General features: G+C 46.1%; 1 protein-coding gene across 5 annotated transcripts in view; it reads left to right on the top strand.

Annotated features, from left to right (window-relative positions):
* Positions 1 to 25,990, top strand: part of chd2 (chromodomain helicase DNA binding protein 2) — a 109,836-nt gene that overhangs the window by 51,345 nt on the left and 32,501 nt on the right. For 4 of the 5 annotated variants that reach the window (XM_070858485.1, XM_070858484.1, XM_070858487.1 and 1 more), the window contains 13 exons: positions 456 to 556; positions 3,652 to 3,696; positions 5,394 to 5,575; positions 9,768 to 9,892; positions 11,832 to 12,048; positions 12,798 to 12,887; positions 14,259 to 14,449; positions 15,350 to 15,538; positions 17,886 to 18,048; positions 19,911 to 20,063; positions 21,423 to 21,494; positions 22,954 to 23,103; positions 25,618 to 25,766. In XM_070858485.1, coding sequence (XP_070714586.1) covers positions 456 to 556; positions 3,652 to 3,696; positions 5,394 to 5,575; positions 9,768 to 9,892; positions 11,832 to 12,048; positions 12,798 to 12,887; positions 14,259 to 14,449; positions 15,350 to 15,538; positions 17,886 to 18,048; positions 19,911 to 20,063; positions 21,423 to 21,494; positions 22,954 to 23,103; positions 25,618 to 25,766 — 1,827 coding nt within the window. Of the gene's footprint in view, positions 1 to 455; positions 557 to 3,651; positions 3,697 to 5,393; positions 5,576 to 9,767; positions 9,893 to 11,831; positions 12,049 to 12,797; positions 12,888 to 14,258; positions 14,450 to 15,349; positions 15,539 to 17,885; positions 18,049 to 19,910; positions 20,064 to 20,184; positions 20,315 to 21,422; positions 21,495 to 22,953; positions 23,104 to 25,617; positions 25,767 to 25,990 lie in introns of those variants that run through there. The other variant, XM_070858488.1, reaches the window with a different exon arrangement.

Raw genomic sequence — 25,990 nt, 5'->3', positions numbered from 1 at the left:
TGAAGACCCAACCATGAAGATCCAGCTCGTCGTTCACTGTTTAATTATTAAAGGACAAAGTGTAGCTGGTGGTGGTGGTGGAAGAGAGTCCTTTCAGTGTGAAGTTCTGGGCCATTTGAATGTTTACACATTCCCAACCATTAATGGTCTCCACGACAAGCCATTCAGCCGAAAGGTTTGTCTCTGACCGCTGTTTGGTTTAAGGGCAAGTGAGGCAGACACTGACATGGGAACGGGGACAATTTTACATTGCCAAGTGAGCTCGGGATGTTTGTGCACGGGGTTTCTGCACTGATGTTTGAAGGTGGAATCAGATTCATTTGACCCACTCCTCAAATAAGAGCATGGACTGACAACCATTAAGGGCAACATCAAAGTCTTTGCATCAAAGCAGTGATGATAGCCTTTAACCAGTGACCTGAAGGTTGTCTGTTATTCTGTACTCTCTATTTCAGGCTGGCCAAAGCATCTCCAGAAGATATTGAGTATTTTAACTGTCAGCAGGAAATGGCTTTCGACCTCAATAAACAATACCAGATCGTGGAGAGAGTGATTGGTAAGGAACAAGCTGGGCATTTTTGAATATGAAAAAGAAATTAATAGATGTAAAATTGCTGCATGTGTTTTTCTATAATCCAAAAGGAAAGGTAAAACAAAAAATACAGTTGTACAAAGTTTGGGCTGAATGTCTTATCTATTGGCATTTATTATAAAGTTAGCTGCTGTTAAAAATGATCTGTTTTCTATTATATGATATGGGGCTCTCTGTGTCTTTGTATTAATGTTGTCAAATAATCATGCTTTGTTCTATGGAGAAGCAGAGCTGCTGTCATGGCCTAGATTGCACGGTTTATTAATCTATGTGGTCCTCTCTCACACTGCAATATAAATTGTCACCCAGACAAGAAGGAGCCACTGGTTGGAGACTAGTGTTAAGTGTTTCGGTGACTTATTAAGTGTAACAACCGCACAGAACGAAAAATTCCAGAATCGATTCCAGTCTTAAGTTCACTGGGGCAGCGGCAGGAATCTGCCCATTGGCCTCAGCATCCCAGGTCACAGACGGTTAAAGAATTAGCCAGGATTGCCCCTTGCCATCACCGTACAGCGACCTGGAAAACGCATGTACATCAAGGTGAGGATGGGGTTGAATTGGGCTGGGATGACTCCGCAGTCTCTGCTTGCTGATGCTCCCTTTTTAGGCCGACACGTGAGGAATGGCCATTTGGGTGGGGGGTACCTGAGGAAACCAGGCGCCCAAGGAGCTGCACCCACACAGCTAATCTGTCGGAGAGGAGTGGGGGAGGAGGGAGGGATGAGCCAAGGATTCCAGCTCTAGGTTAGAATTCTCCAGGGTGCAACAGTTGCCGATTCCAGAAAACTTGTTTCTGATTAAACTTGCTTTGATTACTAACCAAAACCAAACCTGAAATTGGCTTGTCAGCTTGTCCTTTTCAATTTCTGTGACGTTGTTTGCACAGGGAGTGGGGCAATACAAAACGTTCCCGGGACAAACCCAGAAGCATGTTCTGTGACTCGCATCTTGCAATTCATTATATGTGCTCTCACTCTCTCTCTCTCTCTCTCTCTCTCTCTCTCTCTCTCTCTCTCCCATTCTCTTCTCTCGTATGTCTCTCTCGTATGTCTCTCTCATATGTCTCTCTCATATGTCTCTCTCATATGTGTCTCTCATATGTCTCTCTCATATGTCTCTATGTCTCACTCTCTCCCTCTTTTCCTCTCTTTCTCATGTCTCCCTCTTTCGCTCGCTCGCTACACTCTCGCTCTCACTCTGTCTTTATCTCTCTCAGAATTTCTAAGCAGATGGGAACACAGCTTTTAACTTGTTTTCATATTATTTTCCTCCTGAGGCTGTTCCATATGGTGGAACATGGAGTCTTCTACAGCTTTTTTTGTAGTGGTTCAATGTCTTCTCTTTCCCACTCTCTTCACCACCCCACCCCCTAATGCCGGAGTCAGCAACATGGGTCGATCCAGTCCATGGCTATAGCTGCCACACCACCTTGGTTAGAACACCATCTGGCTCCGCATTCTTTGCCAGCTTAGTCCATGCCAACTTGCGCGTTTCCAAACCACATTGCTGTGGTATTTGCCCAACCTGTTCCTGCTCCTCCCAGCTATCTGGGCAAGACTGAGATTACATTCCAGGGAAAAGCTCCAAGCGCTTTTGCATCATAGCCAACAGGATACTCATAGTTTGCTGTGGTTACAACATTTTTTATTTAAAACATTACATATCAATAGTTTATAAAGCTATTTCTATGATTTAATCAATTCCTTTCGAATTTATTTTACACTTAACAGTATGTGTGACTACTTCTGATACCTGGAAACATTAAAATGCAGATCTAACTGCTGATTTTAAACGCCGTCTTAAGTTCACTGTCATAGAATCATACAGTACAGGAGGCCATTTGGCCCATCTTGCCTGTGATGGCTCTTTGAAGGAGCTATCCAATTCTTCCCACTCCCCTGCTCTTTCCCCATAGCTCTGTTTTTATAAAAGTAAAAAAAATTCCTTCAAGTATTTATCCAGTTCCCTTTTGAAGGTTACTATACCCCTTTCAAGCAGTGCACTCCAGATCACAACAACTCACTGCGCTTAAAAAAAAAAATGTTCTCATGTCTTTCCAGGCCTTCTAGGGAGGCCTCATTCCCTGACGTTACATGTAGTTTTATACAGTGGCCAAGTCTCAAGGCAACCGGCCCTTAATTGCAGACCTGCGACCCCTGACTGGGCTCTGCCTTTTGATAGCATCTACCCCGACTGAACGAATAGAGTTGCAGTTTTATTAGAACCTTAACCTCCGATCGCAGGACCCATAAAAAGTTGGGTTGCGGGTGCAGTGTATTTGCTTCATGGGTTCTTGCTTAAGAATTCATAGCAACACATTGATAGTAAGAACTAGTTGGTTTATTGGCAAAGGTTTCACAATCGCACTACACATTATCAGTTCATCCACCAGACTCTCAACTGCATGCCTCATCGTGAATGACCGAAACCCAACGACTGGGGTTTTATTGAGTCTTGTGAACATCACGTGACTGGCTAAGCCACTCACAAAGCAACAGCTCCACATACATTACAGCGGGTGTCATCGAAGGCTCGGGGATTGCCTTCTTTATGAAACAGTTGACCATCAGTAAAACAAAAACACTCGTGCTGCCAGTGTGTGCTATCCACAGAGAAGTGCCTTATGATCATATCATCATCATAGGCAGTCCCTCGGAATCGAGAAAGACTTGCTTCCACTCTTAAAATGAGTCCTTAGGTGGCTGAACAGTCCAATAAGAGAGCCACAGTCCCTGTCACAGGTGGGACAGATAGTCATTGAGGGAAAGGGTAGGTGGGACAGGTTTGCCGCACGCTCTTTCCGCTGCCTGCGCTTGATTTCTGCATGCTCTCGGCGATGAGAGCCAAGAGCAGTGCCTTATGAATAGAACAAGACACTGTTGCTCCAAATAATTTCTTGTCTAAGAATATCGCATTAGTTGTATTAAAATGTTTTCTAAACCATTCTGCAATTAATTGTGTACACCAGTGATGTAACAAGTACCTTCCATTTTTGTGAATGGGTTTGAGCATGTGTTGAGTGGACCTGCACTGAATAAAGATTTCTTTCTCCCCAGCTATGAAGACCAGTAAATCTTCATCCAGCCACTCCGAATTCCCATGTAAGTATTCCCTACCACACTTTGGAACTGAACTGTATCTGCTGGTGGCTTTTCTGTCTCAATTCCCATGTTCCTCTCTAATCCTGTCCTGGGTGCATGACATAAACATAGTCTCAGTTCTTTGCCTCTGGTTTACATTGATATCTGGGATTGTTCCCTATACAAAGCAGTTTGAAAGCCATAGACCAGTTTCTGTGCATGGCAGGGTATGCTGCCATCGAGATGTGCTGCTTGAGACTACAGGCAGGGTACAGAGGCCTCTGTTTACTGGCACCAACCCAGAGCATTTTTCAGGTCAGAAGAAGCAGCAATTGCTCCCAGAAATGTGTGTCTTGTGTCGTGGATCATCTGTGTTTGGAAACCTCCATCGCTAAGTGGCTTAAGTTTGCTTTAGTTAAATACTGACAAAACAAAAGCATTAAAAATCCAGTTCCTTACTTAGAAATTACAGCATAGAAATAGGCCATTTTGGCCCAGCCTGCTATTCCTTTCTCCCTCATCCACTTACCTAGCTATCCCCTTAACTGTATCCAGGGTATTTGCCACAGCTACTCCCTGTGGTAGCAGGTTCCACTGCTAACCACTCTCTGGGTCAAGAGGAATGTAGATTGATTCTATATTCTCTGCAAAGAGAGCATTTATGGCAATATTGATATCTAAGCATAGTTATCTGCTGGGTTTTAGCCAGGAATGTATTAATGTTACAGTCTGAATGCTTATCCTGTGGGATCAGATCTGGGGGCCACATGTCCTTCAGCTGGATGTTCACCTGAGGTGTTCTTGACTGCTGCTCTTTGCAGATCTGCAATTGGTGGGGAAATAGTGTTTCCCCCCCCCCCCCCCCTTTCTTTTGTGCTACATTACGACATTAACCACGGCAAGGTGTCCCATTTCAGGATTCTTCCCCTCCCCCTCCCCGCTACCTTGCTCAAATGGTTGCCCTGCATGTGTGAGCCGGGACCTCGAGTGTCAGCAGGCTGCCTGACCAGGTTGGGGGAGCATCGCTGCTGAGGCTGATTCTCCGTGCCCAGCGTCCACGCTGGCACTTTACAGCAGGGGTCACAAGATAGTCATTGGCAGTGTGATCCTGGCTCGCCAGCATTCCAATCCTTGCCCTCACTAATTCAGCGCCAACATGGGGATCAAATCTGAGAGTTCCTGGTCTGTAGGGCTAATCACCGCACTGAGCAGAGAATTGAGCACGGGGGAGTCATCGAATACAATGCTTCATATTTTCGTGGTTACATTCCATGACCAGTAATCCCGCCTGGAACAATAATCTGGACAACATGAGCTTGCATTTCGCTGTGGCAGTCAGAGCAATTTGAATTTCGTTTAGAAATTCTGGAAATAAAGTGCTGGGTAGCAGTAAAAGTGACCGTGAAAGCGCTTTGTCATTTTTTAAAAACCCTAACTGATTCACTAATGTCCCTTAAGGATGGTGACCTGCCGTCCTTACCTGGTCTGGCCTGTACGTGATTCCAGTCCCACACCAACGTGCTTGAGTCTTAGCTGCCCTCTGAAGTAGTCCAGCAAGCCAGCCAGTTGTATCAGTACAACTTGGAATTGGCAATAAATGCCGGCCTTGCCAGCGACGCCCACAACCAGGGAATAAATTTTTAAAGATCGATAGCTTTTTGCCGTAAGGTGCATGTTAGCACTGAGATAGTGACTCTTATTTGCCCCTTATGCTGCAGCACATTCCAGCCACAAAACAACACCCTCTGGCCAGCCCGACTACCTGTGTAAGTGGATGGGTTTGCCATACGTGGACTGCAGCTGGGAGGATGGAGCGCTTATTTCCAGAAAGTTCCAGGCGTGCATCGATGCCTTCCATAACCGCCACAGTTCCAAAACCATTCCCTCGAAAGACTGCAAGGTGATTGTCATACGCGAAGGTACCACGTTTGTGTTAAATGTGATTTTCAATACATTACACTAAAAACCTGACTTGGTTCCACTCACAAGTTGTATGTTCACTGTTTGAGGTGAGATGGAGGAGCAGGTGGAAGTTTTAATTGGTGTGGATGCAGAACACAGTAAACCATTGCACCCACCCCCTCCTTGCCCCCTCTCCTTCAGGTGATGATTCTTAGATATGGATATCATAGCCGCCAATGCCCTCTGGTGCATCAGCCAAATAGCAGATTTCCTTGCATGAGCATAGATGGTCTGTCATATTGGGCTATTTGACTTTTGTGGGAAGCACTGCTGCACCCAAATCATGTCCTTGTCCAGTGTCTGCACACACTGCCAGCTTCCAGCAGGAGTCTCTAGATTGCCGTCGGGAGTGAAAACCCTTGTCCTCTGTCCGTCCTTTTTCCAGCCCAGGGCCACCGAAGTTTGACTAATTGTTGCACCCCAGTTGCTGTCTGGGTTGAGGTCAGCAAACTCGGCACAAACCAGAGACGAGCCAGGAACCTCCTGGGTTTACATGGTTCTTTTGCACACTGGTTGCCGAATGAGGAGAGATTGAGTAGATTGGGCCTATACTCTCTGGCGTTTAGAAGAATGAGCAGTGATCTCATTGAAACATATAAAATTATGAGACCTATTGACAGGAAAGATGCTGAGAGGCTGCTTTCCTTGGCTGGAGAGTCTAGAACGAGGGGCACAGTCTCAGGATAAGGGGTCGGCCATTGAAGAGACAGAGATGAGGAGGAATTTCTTCACTCAGAGGGTTGTTAATCTTTGGAATTCTCTGCCCCAGAGGGCTGTGGATGCTGAGTCGTTGGAGTATATTCAAGGCTGAGATAGATCGGGAGTCGAGGAATATGGGGATGGAGCTTGGGGGTATGGTCTACTCCTGCTCCTAATTCTTATGTTTTTGTGTTCATTTGGGAAACAGATGCAGTGCCACCTGGTCAGGTCACTTTGTCCAGTTTGACATTGTAATTTCCTCAAAAACAATGTAACATTTGTTTGCCGAGGTGGAAATGAAACTATTTACTAAAGCAGATTAGATTTAAGAAATTTGCATTTATATGTCACTATTCCCAATCTCGGGATGCTTCAAAGTGCTCACCAATCAATGAATTACTTTTATCAAGAGTAATCACTTTCTTTATGTCGGCAAATGCAATTTGTACATAGCAAGGCCCCATAATAGTAATGAGATATCTGGCCAGTTTCTGTTTTCAGTTGCCAGAATAACTGGAGAACTCCCCTGGTCTTTGTTGAAAAGTGGCATGGATTCTTTAATGTCTACCAGATGATGTCTCCGTTTTACATCCCATCTCAAAAACAAAACCCGCACCCTCTCACAATGCAGGACTCCATCGGAGTGTCAGCCGAGATTACTTGCTCAACTTAACAGTGGTGTCTGAACCCATGCCCCTTCTGCCTGAGAGGTGGGAGTGTCACAGACTGGGCTGACACTTCAATAATGCTCAGCACTTTGTCCCGAGTATTGCGTCTGTACCGACAGTGATGTATTTTTACACGGTTAGTTTCCCAGTTGCTGTGTAATGTGTGCCAGTTCTGAGCGACTATATCTGCCGAGTGGGTTTGTTGTATCCAGCTTGAAACAAATCAGGTCATGACTAACTTGTCTTCACAACCAACTCCTGTTCTCAGGGAGTGAAGTTCCACATTCGTGGTAAATGGTAGGTAAAGAAAGGAGAAAAAGAGGGTCAGCTTTTTGGCACTGGATCTAAATGGTTGTTGGGTTTAAAAAATGGAAAATGTGACTCGTGGTGTTCCTGATGACCTACAAGTAGATTGAAACAGCTTTTAAAAAATTGTTTTCTGCCCTCTCCTGAAGCTGTTGGTGAGGAATACAGTTGCACTGGTGCCTGCTGAATAAGTATCCAGATAGCATGTGTGAGCCTCTGGGACAGTGCATGTCAGTAGGCAGTTCAACCACACAGGTATCATCATCATAGACAGTCCCTCGAACGAGGATGACTTGCTTCCACAAGAGTTCACAGATGTTTCAATGAAGGACCAGAACTCCAATTGAGGGGGTGGAAGATGCCTGTGCGTGGATTTTTTTAATGTGTGGTGACCGTTGCACATCAGCACGTGGGCTCGACGGAGCTAGGCCTTTATCCAGTGACAAGGGTTGAACCAGGATGACTGGAGACCTGCTCTGCTGCACAGACCTAGTGTGCATACATATCGCAGTGTGGGCTGGCCCGCGCTGCCCCTGGGCCCTCGGCTCTTCTGGGCCCCGTACCCTCATTCGCCGCACCTCCGCCCACGATGTTCCAGGGCCCGGCGCTCCAGCTCTATTTAGGTCCCGACCTGCGGTGGTCTCCTCACACAGGTCGCGGCGGCCCATGATGTTGGAGGGCACCGACATTTCAGGGTGGCCTCCAATAGCACATATCCAATAGAGATATCACAGCCTGTCCTCACTCACTGTCAACACAGGGTCACTTCCAGCAGGGCATCATTGGATAACAATCCGGGCAGAAACACTGGCTGAATCTTCCTGTCCTTAGTCCAGGGACACACAAGTTTTTAATTGCACCTCTATCACCGCCCTGACTGAAATCTGCTAGCTCAAGACAGTTTGGGATTGAAGCCTGGGTCCTTCCTCATCAATCAGAGGAGCTGACAGCACTTTCCAATACACCGCCACATTGTATGTACTTCAGTTATTTGTTGCTTCATCGTTAATAGATGACCTTTTATATCCTCATGGAAACAAGAGGTTTAATCGCTCAAAGGACAGAAATTCAGCCCATTGTGTGTGCTAGCTCTATTCTAGAGCAGTCCAAAACGAATCCCACTGCCCTGCACTCTACGTTGCCTTGTATGTTCTGCTTCAAATGTTTATCTACTCTTCCCTTGAAGGATACAATAGCCGCTGCCTCAACTGCTCTCTGAGGCAAAGTATTCCTTGCACTAACAACTCTACGTGAAGAGATTTCTCCTCACCCTACCTCACTGCCAATTTCTAATTGATGATCCCTCACCAACCAGAGGGGTCTTCTGTTCACAATGTCAAAGCTCTTCGTCATTTAAAAAATCTGCCCTTCTCTTCTCCCACGTAAATAGTTAGGAGCATAGGAATTGTTAGACGGAAAGAATAGGCTTACATTTCTACAGCCCCTTTCACAACCACCAGATGTCTCAAAGCGCTTTACAGTCAATTAAGTAGTTTTTTTCTTGGAGTGTAGTCACTGTTGTAATGTGGGAAATGAGGCAACCAATTTGCACACAGCAAGCTCCCACAAACAGCAATGTGATAATGACTAGATCGTCTGTTTTTGTTCCGTTGATTGAGGGGATAAATATTGGCCTGGACGCCGGGGATAACACTTCTACTCTTCTTCAAAATAGTGCCATAGGATCCTTTACGTCCACCTGAGAGGGCAGACGGGGCCTCGGTTTAATGTCTCATCCGAAAGGCGGCACCTCCGACAGTGCAGCACTCCCTCAGCACTGCACTGCGAGTGTCAGCCTAGATTTATGTGCTCAAGTTCCTGGAGTGGGACTTGAACTCACAACCTTCTGACTCAGAGGCGAGTGAGTGCTACCCACTGAGCCACAGCTGACACTAGGCCAAGGCCCATCTAGTTTGCTTTCTGCCAAACTGGTAGTCGCACGATACAACAATGATTGTGGTGTTGACTAATCCTGTCAATCAATCTCTATCAATTAATCGAGAACAGACAGTGACATAAGGAGAGGAATACTTGCTTTGGGAACCATAGCTCCAAAGCTGCTCCTCACACATCCTACGCTTACCATATGTTATGTCTCACATTATTTCTGTACTGTATCCCAAAATATTATTCCTGCTTCCACCCTCTCCCTAAGGAGCCTATTCCACAGATTTACCACTTCCTTACTGAAATAATAGTTCCAATATGTTTGTTTCTCCTCTCCTTTATTCCATTCTTTTTGTGTGCTTGCCAAAGAAGATTACAAAAGGGTGAGGGATGATGTGCTTATTATTCTGTTGACGAGCGAGGTTGGTCGTCTCGAGGAGTGGGTATATGCCTTGTTTGCCGTGCGAGTCTATCAGATGATCCGGTTACTCACTGTTTCTGTCTATTCACACGGGATCTTGCTTGTTCGTGTGATGAGAATTAAATAGAAACCCATTTCATCTTTTCCAGGTTCTGAAGCAGCGGCCCAGGTTTGTCGCCATGAAGAAGCAGCCTTCCTACATCGGCAGCGAGAGCTTGGAACTGAGGGACTACCAACTTGAGGGTGTGAACTGGCTCGCTCACTCCTGGTGCAAGTACGGATTTGGATGTAATCAAAGCGTTGTGATGAATCGGATTAAACTTATTTGAGCTGGGCGGCACTTTCGGACTTGCAGTTGTCCTTGGGTTAAGGAGGAGTTCTCGATCACTGTCCAGTGAGCCCAGCTGGTAAATGCAAGGCCTTGACAGGGTAGATGCAGGGAGGATGTTTCCCCCTGGTTGTGGAGTCTAGAACCAGGAGTCACTGTCTCAGAATAAGGGGTCGGCCATTTAGGACTGAGATGAGGAGAAACTTCTTCACTCAGAGGGTGGTGAATCTTTGGAGGCTCAATCGTTGAGTATATTCAAGACAGAGATCGCTAGATTTTTGAATATTGAGGGAATTGAGGGATGTGAGAGCAGTGCAGGAAAGTGGAGTTGAGGTAGAAGATCAGCCATGATCTCATTGAATGGCAGAACAGGCTCGAGGGGCCGAATGGCCTTCTCCTAATTCTTATGTTGTCTTATGTTGGTTGAGGGCAGGATCAGCATCAGTTAGAACATAAGAACACAAGAAATAGGAGCAGGAGTAGGCCGTACGGCCCCTCGAGCCTGCTCTACCGTTTAATACGATCATGGCTGATCTGATCATGGACTCAAGTCCACTTCCCTGCCCGCTCCCCATAACCCCTTAATCCCTTATCGGTTAAGAAACTGTCTATCTCTGTCTTAAATTTATTCAATGTCCCAGCTTCCACAGCTCTCTGAGGCAGCGAATTCCACAGATTTACAACCCTCTGAGAGAAGAAATTCCTCCTTATTTCAGTTTAAAATGGGCAGCCCCTTATTCTAAGCTTATGCCCCCAAGTTCTAGTCTCCCCCATCAGTGGAAACATCCTCTCTGCATCCATCTTGTCAAGCCTTCTCATAATCTTATACGTTTCAATAAGATCACCTCTCATTCTTCTGAATTCCAATGAGTAGAGGCCCAACCTCCACAACCTTTCCTCATAAGTCAACCACCTCATCTCCGGAATCAACCTAGTGAACCTTCTCTGACTGCCTCCAAAGCAAGTATATCCTTTTGTAAATATGGAAACCAAAACTGCACGCAGTATTCCAGGTGTGGCCTCACCAATACCTTGTACAGCTGTAGCAAGACTTCCCTGCTTTTATACTCCATTCCCTTTGCCTTCCTGATCACTTACTGTACCTGCATACTATCTTTTTGTGTTTCATGCACAAGTACCCCCCAGGTCCCGCTGTACTGCGGCACTTTGTTATCTTTCTCCATTTAAATAATAACTTGCTCTTTGATTTTTTCTGCCAAAGTGCATGACCTCACACTTTCACATATTATACTCCATCTGCCAAATTTTTGCCCACTCACTTAGCCTGGTCTATGTCCTTTTGCAGATATTTTGTGCCCTCCTCACACATTGCTTTTCTTCCCATCTTTGTATCGTCAGCAAACTTGGCTACGTTACACTTAGTCTCTTCCTCCAAGTGGTTAGCTGGGATGTTTCCCACCACCACATCGGTTGCCAACACTGTCTAGGCTCGCGTGTGAAGAATGACAACTTGGGTGGGATACAGGATGGCGTGGATTGCCTGCGGATCCCACCAAAAGTCAGCAGCTTCAGATGAAGAAAAATGGTGTTTTACCGAAAATGGATCAGTCACATCATTCACAGACTCCACCCCCTGTTATAAAACTCAGTGGGAGCAGGGGCTTGCTTGCATTGCTGTTTTTCACAGCCAGCCTTATTTAAAAAAAAACTAATTAATTAAAAGAGGCAATTGGTGTGTGATTTGTTGAGACTTGAAAACATGATGGTTGAATACTTAATGATTTAAACTACTGCACAAAGAGTTCATGATTAAATCCACTAATTACTTTTGGTGTTAAAATAGTTGATTTCTGGATTCTCGTCACACTTTCCTTGGCTCAGTAGGTTCGCTGTTTGAGTGTATTTTTATCTCTTCACCCCCCAGGTGTAACAGTGTGATCCTGGCCGATGAAATGGGTTTGGGTAAAACCATCCAGACCATCTCCTTCCTCTCGAACCTCTTCAACCAGCACCTGCTGTACGGCCCCTTCCTGCTGGTGGTTCCGCTGTCCACCCTCACCTCGTGGCAGCGAGAGTTTGACATCTGGGAGCCCAACATGAACGTGGTCGTCTACATCGGTGATGTCATGAGCCGCAACACGGTCAGTGGAGAGTCGGCAGTGGTGGAATTTGAAGTCGCGGCAAATGCGGGATAGGCACTGCATCTGAGAAACTGGTGGAATTTCTCGTAACTCTCGTTGCAAATGTGATTTGTTTTCCTCCTCCAGCTCCACGGGCTCAGAGCGCTGTTCAGTTCTCAAGCTTGGCTACGTTTCCGTGGGATTCGGGTGTTGTTCGGTTATCAGGCTGGGTTATGTCTCTGTGGACTTTGTGCTCATGTCAGGATAGTTGCCCCGATGTTTTTTTTTACATTTCTGAGCGGGCTATTTGAAAGGAAAATGTCCTTGCCTGCTGTCTCCTCGCACATTCCCCCCCCCCCCCCCCCCGGGTTGTTGGTCGGGATTTCAGAGCACGAGCCAGTTATCCCCTCCCTCTCCAGGAGCTTTACGACAGGCTGCAACATTGCTTTCTGTTGACTTGGCTGCGGTCAGGTAACAGACCAGAACCTGGGGTCTTCGGGTCCCTGTGACTCAGCTGTGCTCCCTGCCTCAACCAGTTGAGTGATCACGGAGCTAATCTTGTGCTTTTTCTGAATGGCAGCGGAACCCGAGTTTGTAAGGCCCACTAACATTGCTTGTCATTTCCCCACCGTGTGCTTTATCACCAATACATGGTTGGCGGACACGCTTGCAAAAGGAACATAACTCTGGGCCCATTGATAACTATCATTGCATGCCTGTTAATGAGTGTTGACCTCAGTCACACAGTTAATTAAAGCTTTCTATTTCAGATCCGGGAATATGACTGGCTACATCCTCAGTCAAAGAGGCTGAAGTTTAACGTATTGATAACAACATATGAAATTCTGCTTAAAGACAAGGTAATCAACCCACAGGCACTGACGGAGAATTCTGGACTTTCCCACAAGTGGAACTTTTCCACGTATTTCTCTCCTTCCCACCCCCCTTTGCCCAGAGGTATTGGCTCTTGTTATTGGCTCTTGTTATTGGGATACAGTTCTGTAGGTGCCAGTTTGTTAAATGAATGCTACATCCTTCCATGTTCAGTGTCATCTTTCTTCAGTCACTGCCATCCTAGCTTAAGTAACCAAGAAAAAAGAAAGACTTGCATTTATATAGTGCCTTGCTCTGCCACCAGATGTCCCAAAGTGCTTTACAGCCAAAGACGTACTTTTTGAAGTGTAGTCACTGTTATAGTGTAGGGAACACAGCAGCCAATTTGCGCTCAGCAAGCTCCCACAAACAGCAGTGTGATAGCCAGCTAATCTGTGTTTTAGTGATGTTGATTGAGGGATAAATATTGGCCAGGGACACCTGGGATAACTCCCCTGCTCTTCTTCAAAATAGCGCCATGGGGTCTTTTACATCCACCTGAGAGAGCAGACGGGACCTCGGTTTAACGTCTCTTCTGAAAGACGGCACCTCCGACAGTGCAGCACTCCCTCAGCACTGCACTGGGAGTGTCAACCTAGATTTATGTGCTTCTGGCTCGGACAAGAGTGTTACCAACTGAGCCACAGCTGACATTTATATAGGAACAGGAGTCGGCCATTTAGCCCCTCAATCAGTGAGATCAGCCAGATCATGGCTGATCTGTGCCCTAACTCCGTATACCCGCCTTTGCCCCATTACCCTTAATACCTTTGCTTAACTATGGTCAATCAATCTCAGATTTAAAATGAACAATGAATCTATTTTCACGGGAAGCTGGTGAATGCTGTGGGGGGCAGTTAAGCAGGAGAAGGAACTGGGTTGGTAACCAAGGGGCACAAGTTCAGAATTTGCATAAAGGGAATGGTTACAAGGAATATTTTCACGCAGAGGATTGCGAGGTTACGGAATGCTTTACCACCAATGGCTGTTGAAGCCAAAGTTGCTCATGACATTTAAGCAGAAATTAGGTAAATGCTGGAAGGGGAAACATATCGAAGGACATGGGGAAAGAGCGAATAATGTTAGAATAGAAAGATCTGACATGGAGCTAGTAGTGGTACAGACCAATGTTCCCCCTCATTTGGTTTGGCCCTGCACAGCCCCTTTAAGGGCCTACGTGGGCCATTCAAAATACATGTGTGGTTTTTGTATTGAAAAGCCGGCTGCCCATGTTCCCTTGGGGCGCTGCGCAGCTTGCAGGGAACATTGGCACCGATACCATTGGCTGAATGGGCCTCTTTCCACTGAAATTTTTGTCATCAATTCTTATTAAAGCTTTTTTTTGTTTCCCTTATTAGACTGTTTTGGGGAATATCAACTGGGCCTTCCTGGGAGTGGATGAAGCTCATCGATTGAAGAATGACGATTCCCTCTTGTACCGGACTCTCATCGACTTCAGGTCCAACCACCGGCTGCTGATAACGGGGACTCCGCTGCAGAACTCGCTGAAAGAGCTGTGGTCGCTCCTGCACTTCATCATGCCCGACAAGTAGGCTAATCCCTCGTCGCCAAAGCAAGATGCTGCGGAGGCTAAAAATCTGAAATAGAAACCGAGAATGCTGGAAATAATCAGCAGGTCAGGCAGAACAGCAGTGGTGCTGGAAGGCGACTCACCATCACCTTCTCAACGGCATTTAGGGATGGCCAATAAATGCTGACCTGGCCAGCGATGCAAACATCCCCCGAACAAATTTTTAAAAAGAGAAAGAGTTAACGTTTCAAGTCAATGACCTTTTGTCAGACCTAGACTCTCTTCCTTCCATGGGAACAAGTATAGATTTGGATTATGGTTTACAGCAAGGCTTTGCCCATCAGCTGAACTGCATTCACACTGAGACCTGCTCCACAGGCACGGGCTGCCGTCTGGCACCTCATACTCAAACCTTGCACGTACACCTCCAGCGGGTGTTGCTCGATAGCAGTCGAGAGAGGCAGGCTTGGGGCAGGTTGCTTTCCCTTTTACCCAGCTGTGATATTTGTAACTAGCTTATTAGTCGGCTTGCCCAACTCGTGGTGTGAGCTGAATAAATGGCGAGGGCCCCTGGGATACAAATTCCATCCCACAGCTCTTCGTTATGTATCCTCTGGGGGGAAAAATTGCAGGATGTGTGAAAAGGGCCGGTGGAGTGGGGCTAATTGGCTAGCTCTTGCACAGAGCTGGCACAGTCAGGATGGGCCAAAAGGCCTCCTCTGTGATTCTCTGGTCCATCAAGCCCCAGGACTTGAATCACAGAATCTGGACCGACACTTTGAGTGTAGCGCTGAGTGAGTGCTGTGTGGTTGGAGGTGTTCTGTATGTGGCCATACTCTAAAAGTGTTGCTTCTCTCTGATGCATTGAGAAAGTTAAGGCACACTGTTGACGTCTTGATTGTTTTTTAATTTCTCTAGGTTTGATTTATGGGAGGACTTTGAAGAGGAGCACGGGAAGGGGCGAGAAAATGGTTTCCAGAGCCTCCACAGGGTCCTAGAGCCTTTCCTGCTGCGCAGAGTTAAGAAAGATGTTGAGAAATCACTTCCTGCCAAAGTTGAACAGATTCTGAGGGTGGAGATGTCGGCCACACAGAAGCAGTATTATAAGTAAGAACTCAGCCATAAGAACATAGGAAACAGGAACAGGAGTCGGCCATTTGGCCCCTCAAGCCTGCTCCGCCATTCACTAAGATGGCTGATCCGATCATGGGCTCAACTCCACTTCCCTGCTCGCTCCCCATAATCCTTGACTCCCTTATTGTTTAAAAATCTGTCTATCTCCACCTTGAATATATTCAATGACCCAGCCTCCACAGCTCTCTGGGGCAGAGAATTCCAAAGATTCACGACCCTCTGAAAGAAGAAATTCCTCCTCATCTCCGTTTTAAATGGGCGACCTCTTGTTCTGAAACTATGCCCCCTAGTTCGAGATTCCCCCACGAGGGGAAACATCCTCTCTACATCTACCCTGTCACACCTCCTCAGAATCTTATACGTTTCAATAAGATCACCTCTCATTCATCGAAACAATGAGTATAGGCCCAACCTGTAATGGGAGTAGTCCAGGTACGGCAGCATAGTGGTTATTTTACTGGACTTGTAATCCAGTGATCAGGAGACAAGAGTTCAAATCCCACCACGGCAGCTGCAGAATTTAAATTCAGTTAATTAAATAAATCTGGAATAAAAAAGCAAGTATCAGTAATGGTGACCATGAAACTACCGGATTGTTGTAAAATCTCATCTCCCATCTGGATTCTGCTACTGCAGCCACTGATGTGGGGTATGAATTAGATTCAATCTCCTGAAGAGCCACTTCCAATAAATTGCAACAGATTACCTTTTTGTGGCAAGTCTCGATTGTGAATGATGCTGAATACACACGGCAGCCTCGGTACAATGGACAGATTGATAACGACAAGCCTTTAGGCCGAATGACTTGGAGCTTGCGATGCTGTGACTCTGTGTTCAGCTTCCACTCCTGATGATTGATGTGCCGATCATAGCTTCGCCAATACAGTTGTCCTGTGCTCTAGCCCAAGCACATTGAGTCAGAGACAAACACCGTTATCGGCGTCACCAGATTGGTGAACAAGACTTGAAACAATGAGGCACTGTCTTGTGAGTGCCCGGGGAACATGACATGTCCATTATAATTCTACTTTCAATGTAACCTGCACTTTACTAGTTTCTGTCACCCTGCAAAAGAATAAATGTGTCCGAAAGGGTTTAGAGAAGACAGATCACATTAATTCCAGTCCTCAGGAATGTGATGTAAACAGAGGCTCAAGCGACTACACTTATTTTTTGCTGGAAGGAACTGAGGGGAAACCTAATTCGGCTCTTACAGACAGGGTTGACGTGAGCAAGGTATTTAACTGGGACACTGAAGCGAGGACATGAGTACAAAATTCACAAGCATTAAGAGAGTTTGAACGATTACACGCATCGTGCCGGAAATTGCGGTCGGAGAAAGTACCTGGTGGTCTCGGAGGAAGAAACACTTCCATTCCGAGGCCTAGATCCACAGCCCAGCGCAGAGTCCCATGCATCCCAGGAGCGTACGGCCATCCTGGGATCACGTGGGCCCGGACCACCAATGAAAATGGAGTATTCTCATTGATAATATGAGTTCCGTTTGTATGTAGCTCTCATTACTATCAATGAGAATACACCCCAAAACACACACACAATACATAAATAAAAAAAACACCATGTTTTAAAATTAATTGAAATTGAATTAAATATTTTAGGGGAAAAGTTAATTTTTTTGAATTCAATAGGGTTAAAAATAAACTTGCCTTGAAGGACAAAGTTTTTAATATAAAAATTAGTGATAAAATTTAATTTTTCTATCTTTTAAAACTCTTACGCTGGTAAAAGCAGGCCTTCACTGGACAGGAGTTGGGCAAATAGCCCAAATCTCTGCCCGCGGAGGCCCTTCTCCCGGGGAGGCGCGCGATCTTTCAAAAGAAATTTTGACAGATCGCAAGTGCCGGGTTCAGGCACATATGCTTGGCGCGCCTAAACCCGGAACTTGTGGGGCCTCTTTGGGCATGTGCACACATTGTATGCACCCGGAGAGGCTGCAGTTTACGGCCCATCATTTTTCCGCACAGGAGAGTAGGCATGTGGACCATACTGCCAGAGAAGTTAACGGGTTAAAAGGGAGCTGGATCTATTTCTGATGGAAGTAGGATCGAGGGTTACAAAGATTTTAAACGGCTTTGCTTGATGATTTTTTTCCCCCGGTGAGGTAGAGGGGTGAGGAATAATCTACCACAGAATAATCATACATGAACCCTGGGTGGAGTGGGCTTAGTGCATCGATTAGCTCTTACTTTCTTGGTAACGATGCTGGTTATAGTGAGGTCAAAGTCTGCATTTATGGGGAACTTGGGCTGCAGTTCAGGTGGGGCTCAGTGTTGTGCACTCACGATCTCTCTTGCGACAGGTGGATATTAACGAGAAATTACAAGGCGCTCACCAGGGGAAGCAGGGGGTCTTCATCGAGCTTCCTCAACATCATGATGGAGCTGAAGAAATGCTGCAATCACTGTTACTTGGTCAAACAGTGCGAGGAGAACGACAGCCTGACCAACCAGGAAGTGTTGCAGGTGAGTGGCACTGTTAAGTTTGGAAATCTTTGCCAACCCTCCCCAAATGCACCGTGTCTCACACACACCTTTTAAATGTGCGTGTCTCAGATCAGCGAATCTAAATCACAGGCGACCAAGTTGCTTATTACGTTATCTCTGCATTTACCCTCAACACTGCTGGCTATTGCTCAGCTGGAGGTACAATCAGTGACCAGTGGTCGCCAAATCTCTTTCATTCAAATTGTTCTTCCCACTCTCGTTTTCTGTGAGATCTTCTTAGCATAACTAAGACCGCCTATTTCTACCTCCGTAACATCGCCTGTCTCCGCCCAGCTGCTGAAGCCCTCATCCATGCCTTTGTTACCTCTAGACTTGACTCCCACGCACTCCTGACTGGCCTCCCACATTCTACCCTGCGTAGTCTAGAGGTATTCCAAAACTCGGCAGCTCATGTCCTAACTCGCACCAAATCCCGCTCACCCATCACCCTGTGCTCGCTGACCGACTCTGGCTCCCGGTTAAGCAATGCCTCAATTTCAAATTCTTATTTTCAAATCTCTCCATGGCCTCATCCCTCCCTATCTCTGTAATCTCCTCCAGCCCCACAACCCCCCCGAGATGTCTGCGCTCCTCTAAATCTGCCCTCCTGATCATCCGTGATTGTAATCACTCAACTGTTGGTGGTCGTGCCCTCTGTTGCCTAGTCCCCAAGCTCTGGAACTCCCTCTCTAAACCTCTCTACCTCTCTTTCCTCCTTCAAGACGCTCCTTAAAACTTACCTCTTTGACCAAGCTTTTGGTCACCTGCCCTAATTTCTATTTATGCGGCTCGGTGTCAAATTGTTTTATCTCATAATACTTCTGTGAAGCGCCTTGGGATTTTTCACTACGTTAAAGGCGCTATATAAATACAAGTTGTTGATCCAAATACTTTTATCTGACGCTTGCTTGCTCCTCACCTCTAGTGTCCAAGCACTCCGTCCCCCCACAGCAAGCCTGTTTTGTCTCTGATTTCTGAATACTACAAAGGTCAGTGCTCCAATCTATATCCCTCCCTCTTTTTCTCTCCTCTCCAATTACTCTGTCCTTTGCACTCTTCCTCCTCCCTGTATCCTCACCCAGTGCAAATCGGGACACATTGCAGCATCATCTCATTCTTTCCCGGGATCCAAATACTGTAAAACTCTAGCTCCCTCCTCGCTCTGCTCCTCCACCTGCAATCTACGGATTTTTGAAGCCCAGGTTCGGCATCGCCAAACTGCTAATTCCTGGCTTATGTAATCTTTTTTCTTTTGAACATTGGTGCTATCCTATACTTATGTCCTTGCCAAGGTTTCTCAATAAAAACAATCAAATATATTCATATTTTGCAGATTTCTGTTACTTTATGATGGTTGAAGGGATAATGCATTAAACTACAGGGACACTGATGTTGTACCATCATGGTTGAATATCAGCAAACAGGTTTAGCCAGAGATGATCTTTGTCGTCACTTGATATATTTTTTTGAGTTCTGTAAATGTCACTTACTGCAACAAAGGGTTACAAAACTAAGGCAGGTAGATGGAGTTGAGATACAGATCAGCTATGATATGATTGAATGGCGGAACAGGCTCGAGGGGCTGAATTGGCTCCTCGTGTTGCTATGTAATTGGGGCCAAGTGCTTGAGATAGAAGATAAAAACTTCCTCCGTATACTGAACGTGGTTCATAAACGTGTTCTTTTAATAAAAATTTCCAATCGGGCTGCACTCAGCACATGCATGGTTCTCTCTTGCCCTGCCCCTGCCCTTCATTAAATGGGCAATAGAAAAAATATCGAAGTGTGATACAAATTTATCGGTTTCTCAACAAGTTTTACCCTGCTTCAATGTATCGCAGAACTTGATCAAGAGCAGCGGCAAGCTGATTCTTCTGGATAAACTGATGACCAGGCTTCGGGAGCGAGGAAACCGAGTGCTTATTTTCTCCCAGATGGTCCGAATGTTGGATATCCTTGCTGAATACTTGACCATTAAACACTATCCATTCCAGGTAAGCCCGAGGGAGAATTCCAGAGTGGTAACCAGCCCGGGAGATGTTGAACAATTCAAAAGCTTGACAAGACAAATTAGAATCTTGTTGTTTTTGGTCAGTACAATTTTTCCATGTGCAGATCACTTGTGATGTTCCTTTGCGCTTGTCAAGATGAGGGATGTTAGCGCTGGGTAATGGAACGCTTGCTGTTTCAAACACCTAGTGTCAGAATCAAGCACACCCAGGCACGCATCCAGATTGAAAAGCTCCCTCAACTCTGCCATGTCAATGTGCTTCAGGTCAACATCAGAAGAGCGATCTCTATTACGAGTGAGATATTTTTCCATTTACCACACCGGCTATCCTAGAAGCTTATAATTTTATACAAGGAAAGAATTTGAATTTGTACAAGTGCCTTTCTAGATGTCCCAAAGTGCTTTACAGCCAGTGAAGTTCTTTTCACGTGTAGTCACTGTTGTAATGTTGGAAACGTGGCAGCCAATTTGTGCACAGCAAGCTCCCACAAACAATGCACTAAATTTGCTCTGTATGGCGCACAGTCCTTATTTGAGAATCAGTAACGCACTGTTACGCCTGCAGCTGCTCACTTCCACCAGAGGCTTAGGATTCCTCTGTCCATACCTACAGTATCACTACTGCATTCTAAATTTGCTTGTTGTCCTGACTTTCTGTGGTGTTTTGAGCAGAGCATTGCTCCCAACACTGGCCCCTGAGGGACACCATAGTTTGCGCCACTCGGGTCCAAAGCAAACACGATTAAATGCCATTTCCCCATAGCTGCCAACCTCCCTTTTCTGTCACCACATTGCTGTCCTCGCTCTGTGTGAGATTGGAGTTGGCACTGGCATTTTGCGCTGTAGGGTGTATGCTCACTGGGAGGAGGATTGAAGCTGCTGGAACTCGTTTCACCCTGGGCGTTTGCAGAGAAGACTTTGACCCTATCGGTCTGGACTGATTTGAACCCGGGTGCCAGAGGCTAAAGGTCAAAGCCGAGCCCATCTCAGCAACCAGCCCGCCCCCCCCCCCCCCCCCCCCCAAATTATTATTTTAATGGTGATGTCTGCCATCGCATGTTCCTGGAGAATGAACCTGGAGCCAAGCCAGAGGCCAGCAGAGTTGTGTGGTTGGCCAAGCTTGGTTGATAACTGTGTGACTGGCCTGGCAAACCCTCTTGCTGAGGTAGCTCTCTGACGCACACCCTTCAGTAGCTGTTGACTAAGCACATTTGCATAAACCAGGATTATTTTGGAGCGAGTATCAGAGTAAAAATAGATGAGAAATCTACACTTGCTGTCACAATTTATGGCCGATCTTTGAGCGTGCACTTCAGATGTTTCTGTTTTTATCGTGTTACAGCGTTTAGATGGGTCTATAAAAGGAGAATTAAGAAAACAAGCTCTGGATCACTTCAACGCCGAAGGGTCTGAGGTAAGGAAGTGTTGATTTACACCATGTCTTGCCACTTGAGCCAAAACACTTAAAAATTACATAGTAAACTGTTAATTGTTGTGGGATTGTTTGGCGAACCCTCGCTCATCCTGCGATTGTGTAGTAATCCCTCATTCGTTCTGGGATTGTTAGTAAACCCGAGCTCGTTCTGGGATTGTTAGTAAACCCGAGCTCGTTCTGGGATTGTTTACTGAAGCTTTGCTTGTTTCAGCCAGGTATCCTGGCCCAAATCTTCCAATCCAGGCTGATCGTCTTCATTTCCCCCTCTCTCACTTTATCTGCACACACACCCGTATCTTAGCAATTTAAAACCATGATCACTTCTCTCAGTAACTTAATGCGTAATTTATCGTAAAAAGTTTAGCCTCAATTGTTTTTTCAGTACTTATCCTTGATCAATAACTGTTATCGAGCAAGGACTTTGCTGCATAGACTGAAGGAATGGCACTGGTTGCTAGCAGTATTTTTCAGCGGTGTGTGTTTGTGCTCTGTCAGTGAGTATGGTTGGCAGGGGGACCAGTACATGCAGTGCTTGCTTTGAGTCAAGAATTCATAGAAGGAAACCTGAGTCTGAAGGGTTGGTTTACCATCGGCCAGCCTGGCACAGCCTCGCATTGCAGTATGTGACACTTGCACTGCACAGTCGGCCTCCTGCCCCATTTACTGCTGCTTTCATTTTCTTACACTTTTCTTTCCGAACCCCATTTAAAAAAAATCTAAACTACACTTGAATTGCCTTGTTTAACCTCCGACCTTTCTTGTCTCTCCTTTAGCAATACAACTGTGTTCATTGTTCCTTTCAAATTTCCCCTCTTGCTCCTTTTATGATCTAAGATGACCACCGTACACACATTCGCTCATCCCCTGCAACCCCTTTGTGTTAAAAATAAGATGCATCACACTATCTCTGTGTTTTATTGAGGTCAAACAGACCAGAAGGTCACCTGTTCAATCCCTAATCTGATGAATTCTTTCCCAGAACCTTAAAGTCATAGAATTCCTTGACCGTCTCCGACAATTTGCAGGGTTTTATAACTTAACATCGCCCATTCACACTTTACTGATTTACCACATCTGCTCTCCTGCTTTTTGACCTTAGTGGTCTCCAACACTGTGGGCCTTGGCCCTTCAGCCAGGTTTCTCAATGGAATAAACTTCAAGCACGAAGGGCCCTCGGACATGTTGAATCATAGAAAGATACAGCACAGAAGAAAGCCAGTTGGCCCATCGTAGTAGAGCTATCCAATTAATCCCACTCCCTTGTTCTTTCCCCATCACCCCTGCAACTTTATCCCCTTCAAATATTTATCCAGTTTCCTTTTGAAAGTTACAATTAAATCTACTTCCACCAACCTTTCAGGCATATCGCAACAACTCGCGGCATTTAAAAAAAATCTCCTGTGTGGGTTAGTGTTGATTTTTTTTTCCATCTCTTCAGGACTTCTGCTTCCTTCTTTCTACGCGAGCAGGGGGGCTTGGGATTAACCTGGCCTCTGCTGACACTGTGATCATCTTTGACTCTGACTGGAATCCTCAGAATGACCTGCAGGCTCAGGCTCGAGCTCACAGGATAGGCCAGAAGAAACAGGTCAGTGTAGTATATTTGCTTCATGGGTTATTTTCTAAAGAATTCATAGCAACACATTGCGATTAAGAACTCGTTGGTTTATCAACAAAGGTTTAACAATCACACTACACATTACCAGTTCATCCACTAGGCTCACAATTGCATACCTCACCATGGATGACCTAGACCCAACTAACTGGGGTTTTATTGAGTCTTGTGAACATCACGTCACTCACAATGCAACAGCTCTGTAAACCTGTGAGCATACTTACAGAAGCATACATTGCAGTCAGTGTACGCTGGGCTTGGGGTGGGAGGGGAGGTTGGAGTGATGCCTGTTTCACCTCAACTCACTGACGGTAGAACCGTTTTTCTTGAATTGTTTGCAAGCTTGTTGTCCAACTATTTTTCTCCATTTTAAAGTAACCAAGAAAAAATAATGCAATACAGGTTGTACCTTTCTGGTCTGGCAACATCCCTGGTCCGGCATCATTCCCGGTAGGGGTTCGCGATTCGCGCTGTGACCTGGGGCTGGCTGCTCCTCTGCTCCCTGCTGTCTCCGGTATTCCTTCCTTGGTCGGGTCGGCGCGGAGAGGGAGCAAGGGCGTGGCGGCTGACTGAGGCACTGAAGCTGGCCTGCGAAATGCTGCGTAGTCGGCTTCTGCGGTACGCATGTGCAGAATGTGACCGGGTCGTTGTCGGCAGCGTTGTCGGCAGTACCCGGTAAAGTCTAGGTTACTGCTGACAGCGCTCGGGTCAGCGTGACCTCCCGTGGTCCGGCACCAGTCAGGTCGCAAGGGTGCCGGACTGGAGAGGTACAACTGGATTTGCTTTGTCATATTCAGAAAATTAATTTGTTAGATTAAAATCCCCACCTCTAATCATTGGGACTTTGAGTAGCTCTCCAACGCTAGAGGACATCACTGACGGGGATTACACCTGACCTGTTATGGGGGCATCAGCATGAACCAGGGTAACTGTCCTGGGCCAAACAAACCTGTTGCTGCAAGGCATCGTCCCTCCAGGGCCTTCGCACAGTGTCCCATTGTGAATGGAATAAGTTTGTGTCTTAATATTTCTGCCCCACGTCTTTTGTTACCTTTCTGTCTTCACTTTCATATTCCTCTTCAAACGGGTTCTTTATAAAGGGGAGATGCAGGGGTATTGTTGGGATTTATTGGAATATGACGCACATATGAAAAAAAGGATGGGGAAAGACAAATGGCCCATCAAGCCTACCCCACCTAGATATGATGCAATAAAATATACCAGTTATCCACCCTGTGCCCACGCAATCTCCAGGGGAAGGTTAAAATCCAGATGAGGAAAAATTGTCTTGCAATGATTTACATGTTGGGTTGGTTGTCGGCTTGTTACATTTGAAAATTTCCTGTTTTAGTTTGTGCTTTATTTTATATTGATTAAAAAGAAAGTTAATTATAAATACTTCCTCATGACTTAATGAGTAATTGTACCACCCAGTGTGTTATTGAGGGCATACAGACCAGTAGGTCACCTGTCCCATCGCCCCTGTGCTCGCTGACCTACATTGGCTCCCGGTTAAGCGACGCCTCGATTTCAAAATTCTTATCCTTGTTTACAAATCCCTCCATGGCCTCGCCCCTCCCTATCTCTGTAATCTCCTCCAGCCTCACAATCCCATTCCCCCCCCCCCCCCCCCCCCGGAGATGTCTGGCCTCTTCAAATTCTGGCCTCTTGAACATCTCTCATTATAATCGCTCAACCATTGGTGACCGTGCCTTCAGCTGCCTAGGCTCTGGAACTCTCTCTCTTAAACCTCTACCTCTCTTTCCTCCGTTAAGACACTCCATAAAACGTACCTTTTTGACCAAGCTTTTGGTCATCTGCCGTAATTTCTATGAGGCTCAGTATCAAATGTATTTGTTTTGTCTTTTAACACTCCTGTGAAGCGCCTTGGGACATTTTACTATGTTAAAGGTGCTATATAAATACAAGTTGTTGTTGTTCAGTCTCTGATCTGTGCTGAAATAGTTGTTTTATTTTACTTGGGGTACCTGAATTGGCCATAATACCCCTGGGTTATGGAGGAGGAAAACCAGCTAGGGTTCCTGCTCCGGTCCCTTTGCAGTGGCCCCTGGTGCAGACTAAGTGAGTGTGTGGGTTTGGCACGATCAAACAGTATGCTGACAATCACCGTAAGGCTTGTACACAAGGAATAACCACTTGGATAAAGTACCAGAGAACAAATGGTGTCCGCATACCTCACCGAGCAAGGGCTAGGTCTGTCAGGAAAGAAGTCGGTTGAAATGGAGAAAAGAAAAGTTGCTGGGACTCGGGCTGATTTATTCCCCCCTTGCCCACAGATATTTGATATTAAGTGAATCATGGAATATGGGGATAGTGCAGGAAAGTGGAGTTGAAGTAGAAGATCAGCCGTGATCTGATTGATTGGCGGAGCAGGCTTGAGGGGCCAAATGGCCTACTCCTATTTCTTACGTGCTAGAGAAGTCTTCAACCTTGACTAGTTTACAATGTTCCATTTTGATGTTTCAGGTTAATATTTACCGCCTGGTTACGAAAGGGACTGTGGAAGAGGACATCATCGAACGTGCTAAGAAAAAGATGGTCCTGGATCATCTCGTGATCCAGCGAATGGACACCACGGGGCGGACGGTGCTGGACAGCTCTGCGCGTCCTTCGCAGTAAGCAGCGTCAGCTTAGTGCTCCTTCCCTCACGCTTTCCCCCTCTCATTCTGTGTCTCTCAATCCTTCCTTCCCCACCCCACCTTCAAAACCTGGCTCCTCATCCTGGCTCTTACTTGGGTATGGATCTATAGGTGCTGGTGGTCCTGTGGTAACTTGACCAAAGAGGACCGCCGTTAGCATCAAGTTCAAAAAGACAACAAAGGTCCCTGCTGCGTTTGCT

The sequence above is a fragment of the Pristiophorus japonicus genome, chromosome 17, assembly GCF_044704955.1.
Source record: "Pristiophorus japonicus isolate sPriJap1 chromosome 17, sPriJap1.hap1, whole genome shotgun sequence".
NCBI classification, from domain to species: domain Eukaryota; kingdom Metazoa; phylum Chordata; class Chondrichthyes; family Pristiophoridae; genus Pristiophorus; species Pristiophorus japonicus.
This window is presented reverse-complemented; position numbering and strand designations above follow the sequence as displayed.